At 39.5% G+C, this 8,023-nt stretch overlaps 1 protein-coding gene across 2 annotated transcripts; it reads right to left on the bottom strand.

Moving 5' to 3' along the window:
• Positions 1-2,098: 2,098 nt before the first annotated feature.
• On the bottom strand, positions 2,099-7,419 carry LOC112222269 (synaptotagmin-1). Of its 2 annotated transcripts, none has more exons than XM_024385055.2 (9): positions 7,174-7,419; positions 5,284-5,406; positions 4,624-4,793; positions 4,298-4,384; positions 3,858-4,025; positions 3,537-3,704; positions 3,261-3,378; positions 2,799-2,932; positions 2,099-2,591 (listed from the first exon to the last, which is right to left on the bottom strand). In XM_024385055.2, exons 2-9 carry the CDS (start codon positions 5,390-5,392, stop codon positions 2,352-2,354), a joined length of 1,194 nt encoding a protein of 397 aa, XP_024240823.1. In that variant the 5' UTR covers positions 5,393-5,406; positions 7,174-7,419; the 3' UTR covers positions 2,099-2,351. The 2 variants fall into 2 exon arrangements, with proteins under 2 accessions (XP_024240823.1, XP_024240901.1); XM_024385133.2 differs by lacking the exon at positions 7,174-7,419 and adding an exon at positions 6,671-7,132.
• Between the last annotated feature and the right edge of the window lie 604 nt (positions 7,420-8,023).

Raw genomic sequence — 8,023 nt, 5'->3', positions numbered from 1 at the left:
AGCAACATCCCTTCTTGTCGTGGCCACAGTGCTTCCAGTGCTCTGTCCAAAACATAGATCCTAATTAGGTAGCTGTAATGAGCATGTGCACAGTAGGTGCTGACAATGCTGGCTCAGACTCCAAGCTCTGCTTCAGTTGTTTTATCCCTCCCATAGGGATCCATGTTAATCTAAAGGTATTATAGGCTGACACTGCTGTGGCTCCCTGATTTCCCACTGTACCAACCCTGTGTCAACTGGGAGAGAGGAGGCTGCTGAACTCAGGTTAATTGACCCAAGGTAGGGCACATCATCTGAGATTCAATCAGACACATTCAATCAGATGCTTTGGGGAAATTAGAAGCCATACATGGATTTATTGCATATTACCATCAAGTAAGAGTTTTAGAATATTTCCATATATGGGCAGTGTTTGTTGAATAACTTGAGGTAGACACTATGACAATTGTTCTACAACTGAGACAAATTGTAATTACTTTTTTAGGAACATGCCAGTCATATGTGCAGTGTTCAAATGTACCTGTAAGGCTATTCAAACTGAGGATAAAACCAATAAACAATGGACTACATAGAAAATAGTTGAGCTTCTATAATTCTATTATTCCTAAATTATCATGTGTTTATCATGAAATGTCTATAAAAATGGCAGCATCTACAGTGCCTTCAGAAAGTATTCATACCCCTTCACTTATTCCACAGTTTGTTGTGTTATAGCCTAAATTCAAAATGGATTACATAGATTTTTTTTTTTGCAACCATCTACACAAAAACCTCAAAATAACAAAGTGAAAACATGTTTTTAGCAAATTTATTGAAAATGAAATGCAGAAATATTTCATTTACATAAGTATTCCCACCCCTGAGTCAATACATGTTATAATCACATTTGGCTGAGATTACAAATGTGAGTCTTTCTGGGAAAATCTCTAAGAGCTTTTCACACCTGGATTGTACGATATTTGCACATTATTATTTTTAAAATGTTTCAAGCTTTGTCAAATTTGTTGTTGATCATTGCTAGACAGCCATTACTTAGATTTTCAAGCCTGATATAAGTCTAAACTGTAACTAGACCACTCAGGAACATTCAATGTTGGCTTGGTAAGCAACTGTGCTTTAAGTTATTGTCCTGCTGAAAGGTGAATTTGTCTCCCAGTGTCTGTTGGAAAGCAGACTGAACCAGGTTTTCGTCTAGGCTTTTGCCTGTGCTTAGCTCTATTCCATTTATTTTTATCCCCCAAAAAACTCCCTAGTCCTTGCCGATGAGAAGCATACCCATAACATGATGCAGCCACCACCATGCTTGAAAATATGAAGAGTGGTACTCAGTGATGTGTTATGTTGGATTTGCCCTAAAACGTAATGCTTTGTATTCAGGACATTCAGTTCATTTCTTTGCCACATTTTTTGCAGTTTTACTTTAGTGCCTTATTGCCTTATTTTGTACAGGTTTGCTTCTTTTCACTCTGTCAATAAGGTTAGTATTGTGGAGTAACTACAATGTTGTTGATCCATCCACAGTTTTCTCCTATCACAGCCATTAAACTCTGTAACTGTTTTAAAATCACCATTGGCCTCATGGTGAAATCCCTGAGCGGTTTTCTTCCTTAGTTAGGAAGGACGCCTGTATCTTTGAAGTGACTGGGTGCATTAATACAGCATCCAAAGTGTAATTTCACCATGCTCAAAAGGATATTCAATGTCTGCTTTTTTTAAATTTATTTTTTACTCATCTACAAATAGGTGCCCTTCTTTGAGAAGCATTGGAAAACCTCCCTGGTCTTTGTGATTGAATCTGTGTTTGAAATTCACTAATCGACTGAGGGAACTTACAGATAATTGTATGTGTGGGGTACAGAGATGAGGTAGCCATTCAAAAATCATGTTAAACACAATAATTGCACACGGAGTCCATGCAACTTATTATGTGACTTGTTAAGCACATTTTTACTCCTGAACTTATTTAGGCTCGCCATAACATAGGGGTTCAATACTTATTGACTCAAAACATTTCAGCTTTTCATAAAAATATTTTTTGTAAATATTTCTAAAAACATAATTCCACTTTGAAATGATAGGGTATTGTGTGTAGGACAGTGACGTAAAAATCTCAATATAATCCATTTTAAATTCAGGCTGTAACACAACAAAATGTTGAAAAAGTCAAGGGGTGTGAATACTTTCTGAAGGGTCTGTATTTTGTTTAAAAGTGCTAGGGCCTCCAAGAGGCTATTAGCTGAGTGAAGTAGAAGGAGGAATCGGGTTATGTCGGGCCATGGAGGAGGATTTTCTCCAACCTCTTCCCATAGCCACTTGAGTGCCTTGAGTCTGGCAAGCGAGTATAAGATTTCTCAAAAGTTCTTATTGATGAAGGGGATCCTAACTGTGTGTTTGAGGTCGAGGGTGGAGTCCACTTGTTCGTTGGAAAGCAAGTTGTGCCACTGAGCCACAGGCCTACGGGGATTGGACAGCATATCTGCCCAGTGCCTCAGCTGGTTCCCTGCAGCATCACAACCCAGGAAAATCTTCCCTATGGCGTCGTTCCTGCTCAACTTGTCATGGTCCCACACGGAAATCATCAGGTGAACCCTCTAGAGGGAGCGACAGCAGAGAACAGTCACTGAAAACTGTGCTTTTACAGAGAATGTCCCATAATCTTTTTGTTTAAATGATTTTGCCAACAAAATAACATTATAATGTAAAGAGGTGGCCTCTTTTCTGGAGCTCCATAGCATGCAGGCTGTTGAGCTTGTAACTGGCCTCATCTTAGCCATATTCTGAGATAAGATCATACTTACTTGAATTTGTTCAAACGACACATCAAACGTAAAGGATTCGTTGAAGTAGGGATTCAGTGTGGACTTTTTAACAGATGTCTTCTTTCTCTTCCACTTCTTCTTGTCCAGAGCAAGCTGCACTTTTACATAGGGATCTACAGTGTACATGAGTACAGTAGAGAGTATTTTGAGCATCCACTGCCTCACAAATAATGCAGTATTATTTGTGATAATCGAAACTGGCCTCAATAATAACAGAATATTATTTGTTTAATTAATAACTTAGGCTGGAATCCAGACCTGTTTTGTGGTAACGTTCCACTCTTTGTTTCTCCGTGTTACATGTTTGTTGCATGACACTGACTGAGAACAAGGAGTGGAATGTCAGCACAAAACAGGTCTGGATTCCAGGCTAATCATAACTAGCCTCTTCAGCAAAACAACCACTCAGTCTTCCTCTCAGAGAGCCAGGCTTCCACCTACCTGATGAGCCCCCTTTGTCCATACTCTTTAAGTTCTTGGCTTCCAGGATGACAACAGTCAACTTGTTAGTGGTGGGGACGTAGCGCAACGAGAAGCAGATCTCCCCCAGAATTTCATCCTGTAATCACATGTGGAAATTCAGTATGTGGGCCTATAGATGTCAAGGCAAAGTAGGCCTATGGCTAGATTGAACAACTTTGTGATATTCAAATGCTGTTTGAAAAAAAACTTTTGACCTGCACTATTTGGTTCCAGAAATCAAGTAAATCTCCTGACCTCAAACTTGGAGGGTTCTCTCAGGTCTTCCCACTCTTCAATCACATGATTCCAGTCGATGATTCCGAGCTGCAGCCTCAGCTCCCCGATGATGTCGTGTTTGGAGAATCTATCGAAGTCGAACACTTTCATGACTATGGTGGACTCATTGAGCTCAGCCTTGTCAATCTGGACACAAGATAGTCAGGCACGAGTCAAGAGTGGTGCAGAAACACAGACTCACACTGTGTATGGTATGTAAAACAGTTTAAAAACCTCTCAAATTGGTATACTGTCTGGTAATACTGCTATAATAACATGTGTATAATACCCTTCAAATACCTTAAATGTGAAGTGTTCATTGAACACAGGGTTGAGGGTTTTCCTGTAGACCTTAGTCTCGAATGTCTTTGACTTGTTGGGAGTGATGTAGACTTTAACATAGGGGTCAGAGGTGCCACTCCGGTCCATGGCTGTCAGAGCTGCAGCCTCTTTGAGCCCCACTGTCAGCTGCAGGGTATGAGAGATGGCAGGATAGTCAAAGATAGTAGGGGAAGATAAGGGTGCCAGAAAAACACGATATCACTGTATGGTTGAAAAATAAATACACACTGAATTCTACTTCAGTGATATTTTGAAAAAGAAGACATTTCTCTTTATATGTGTGACAATTAATATCTTGTTTAATCTGTGATCAAAGGGGAACTGGATCTATGGCTTGTGGTGGCTACAGTATTTTGATCAAGTTACAAGTTCAAAAGACGAATCAAGTTAATTCTAACCTCTTGTGCCTTGTATTCCAGAGAATAGAGTAGTCTCCCCCGGTTTTTAGCTGAGCCGTAGCCTGCATCATCCGAGCCATGTTGGACCTGCCCATCAAGAACACTGTCATACCTTGAACCAGCCAATCACATTCATCGGCCAGCCAACCAATCCCTCAATCAGCGGCCCGTGCTAACAGACATGAGGAGCTAAAGCTGCACCTCTACCTCACTCCTTCTTCACAATGGCGACCAGTCTAAACAAAAATAAATGGATAGAATGGAGCAGACGCTCTGCGCTATCCCACCAACATCTAGCTACGACGACTACTACTCCCAGTACTTACTAGCGATGTAGTCGAGGAACCAATCACCCCTTGTAGATTGATTTGATTGTCCGGCTTCTTTTTGATCTTTTTCTTGCTCTTGCAGCAGCATTTCGCACAGATGCATATAATACACACCAAAAACATCAAGACAATGACAGCAAAGATGGTGTAAATGGCCCATCTTGGCACTGAGTGAGACAAAAAAAAGACAGCAGTTTGTCTCATTGTGACACACATCTGAAGCATGAGGCAAGAGCACAGCCAGCAGGATTAAGGAGAGATTAACTTGTAACAAGTAGAAATGGAGAGCTATTGAAAAAGACATACGCCTTGTATTTATGTGAGAGTAGCAGCCCCTAGCTGCCGAGTCTTGAGAGAGTCAGTGTAGTCAACTTGTCTCACTATGACACACATCTGAAGCATGCAGCAAGAGCACAGTCAGCAAGATTCAGGAGATATAAACTTGTATAATAAGTGAAAATTGAGAGCTAAGAAATGTGTGTTGGGAGTGGAATTAGATATGACACATGAAGACAGGTGTCCAGGCAGGCAGCTCTCCCCTGCCATGTCTGTTGAAAGTGGGACAGAAGGGGGGCAGCATAGGGGTGCCCACTCAGGAGGGGTGGGGGCAGAGGAGGGGGTAGAGTGAGAGGCGGGGGGATTTAGGGGGTTACTCACAGGGAATCTTGTTCAGTAGTTGGTCTATAAACCCGGGAGCGGCGGTGGTATGGCTGGCTGTAGTGTTAGGGGTTACGGTGCCCTTAGCTAATGGGATTGTAGGAAACATGGTGTAGCGGTGGCCTAGAAACGAACGCAAACAGAAAACACAGACAATGAGGAAAAGCAATTTGGTTAGTTCATAGCTCAGGTTGCTACTGTGTTTATTGACCCCAACTTCTACTTTAACACAGTTACTGTACTGTTGATCCTCATCAGTCTCCTCTGGTAAGATAAAGCACTAATCATTTTCTTTGCCTTAAACCATTTTTGTTAGGTTAACAGATAACTTTCTGGAGATCATAGCTTTGATGTTGAAACTTAAACCAGTGGTGGAAAAAGTAACAAAATGTCATACTTGAGTAAAAGTAAAGATACCTTAATAGAAAATTACTCAAGTAAAAGTGAGTCACCTAGCAAAATACTACTTGAGTAAAAGTCTAAAAGTATTTGGTTTAAATATACTTAAGTATATTAAAAGTATAAATCATTTCACAGCAGGGATGACCAGGGATGTTCTCTTGATAAGTGTGTGAATTGGACCATTTTCTGTCCTGCTAAGCATTAAACATGTAACGAGTACTTTTGGATGTCAGAGAAAATGTATGGAGTAAAATGTACATTATTTACTTCAGGAATGTAGTGGAGGAAAAGTAAAACTTTTGTATAGTAAAGTACAGATACCTAAAGAACAACTTAAGTAGTACTTGAAAGTATTTTTACTTAAGTACTTTACACCACTGGTTTAAACTCAAGTTGTAGCCAACACCCATTCTTTCTTACACACAAAATATTGTGCCTCTGCTTCCAAAAACTTGGTTGCAATGACAGAGGAGAGTGGATACTTAGCCACCACCATTGTTAAACAACTGCATGGTTGAGTGCTGACAGCTCCACACAAGCAACTTAAAACAGGGTGTGCTGCACTCTCTGATAACATCCCTTTCTAAATGACCACAGCACGGCGGATTACTTTTCTTTGCTTTACATGACGTAAATACATTCATACAGGTGCTTTCCAATTGGAATGTGTCAAAGGTAAGGAACAGTCAATACAAAGAAATTCACACCCAATGGACATTGTCCCTAAAACCCAATACAAGGTGTTTTATACATTAGCTGCTAGTTCGAAGACACAGAATTTGAGCGTTAGAACAAAGGTAATTAAAAAACAGAGTACCACAAGAGCTTGTATCACAAGAGCTTGAGTCTTTGTTCACATGAACACAACCAACAACCATACAACAGCAAAAAACATTTTTTATTAATAGATACCTATATTCTGAGAGAATCAGGTTTTACTTACAATATAGGGAAACGTATAAGTAAAAACTAAAGTAGTACTCACTGTTTCAGTACCAGCGTAGTTTGTATCCTTATTACTGTAGCCTACTTGAAGACTGTATTACTTTATCATTCACCCATGCAGTTCTCCAGCAAAAGGGAGGGATTATAACAAATGAGGGGAAGGAAGTCACTTGGCCCTGAAAGCCTGAAAGTGGCTGGATCGGCCCATAAACATTCTGTATAAAGTGTTTGATCAAGAAGTGGTCTCATGTGGAAGATAAATAGCTATTCTTCTGCTTAGACCAATACATGCATTTCACATAGTTCATTGCTAAGCAAAGAAAGGTCATCTCAGTTAGGGCGTAGCCTTCAATATTGTCCTGCAGTATCACACTTTCATTTACAATCAAATGTTTCAGTAAATTATGTTACCGATGCTTTTTACTAGTATTAAACAGCTCAATAAACCGTGTATTATGGTTTACAATTTTTTTTTCTGTAATGGTGATTGAGTGGGTTACTTCTAAATGTGTAAATATCACACTGGTAAATTGATTTACTCACCTTTTTTCCAATGATAATTGACACGTTTGTTTCCAGAAATGTGAAATCCAATGATGTGTCCAGTCTATTTCTTGATCCCAATCATCCCTTCCCTCCATGTTGTTACAATTTGTAGATGATAGGGAGCTTTGATGTATTTCCTCAACACACTATCACGCCTCATGTACACACGGTGACACCACACTGTGTGTGTGTGTGTGTGTGTGTGTGTGTGTGTGTGTGTGTGTGTGTGTGTGTGTGTCAGGGAACACGTAGAGCATTGGAATGTTTGGCTCCACCTCAGGATTAGAGAAGAGAACAGTAGAACAGTAGAACAGTATAATAGCAGTCTGGATATGTTGTGTAAACATGGGATGAACCAATACTACAGTAAGGTATCATATTCCATCTTGAAAGGAAACCAAGGTTAAAAACACAAACATTTGCATTAACATAGAAGATGCCTAGACTGAACCGGTTCAGTTACAACAAAGTAACATCGGTCCCTCCATGAGTCAATAGTCTGTTTATTGAGCAAATAACTATTGATATTTATCTCCAATCATATTCAATCTACATGTGCTCTATAGATGGAGCTTTCTGACTTTTATTCATGTTGAAAGTTGTCATGAATTTATAAAAATACATATTTAAATAGTTGCTAATAATAATCATAGCTTCGCTATATGGTTTCCATAACAAATCCAATCAAATATTAAGAATCTTATCAATAAGGTTTAGCTGTAGTTTTTCTTAATATTCATTTTGGAGTACAAATATGACCTTGATTATAATAATATTCGTTTTTAGGGGATAACTTGTGTAGTTTTGCGTGTCCTACTACTCCTGTGCAGCAGATAGCAGTATTGGT

The sequence above is a fragment of the Oncorhynchus tshawytscha genome, linkage group LG01, assembly GCF_018296145.1.
Source record: "Oncorhynchus tshawytscha isolate Ot180627B linkage group LG01, Otsh_v2.0, whole genome shotgun sequence".
NCBI classification, from domain to species: Eukaryota; Metazoa; Chordata; class Actinopteri; order Salmoniformes; family Salmonidae; genus Oncorhynchus; species Oncorhynchus tshawytscha.
This window is presented reverse-complemented; position numbering and strand designations above follow the sequence as displayed.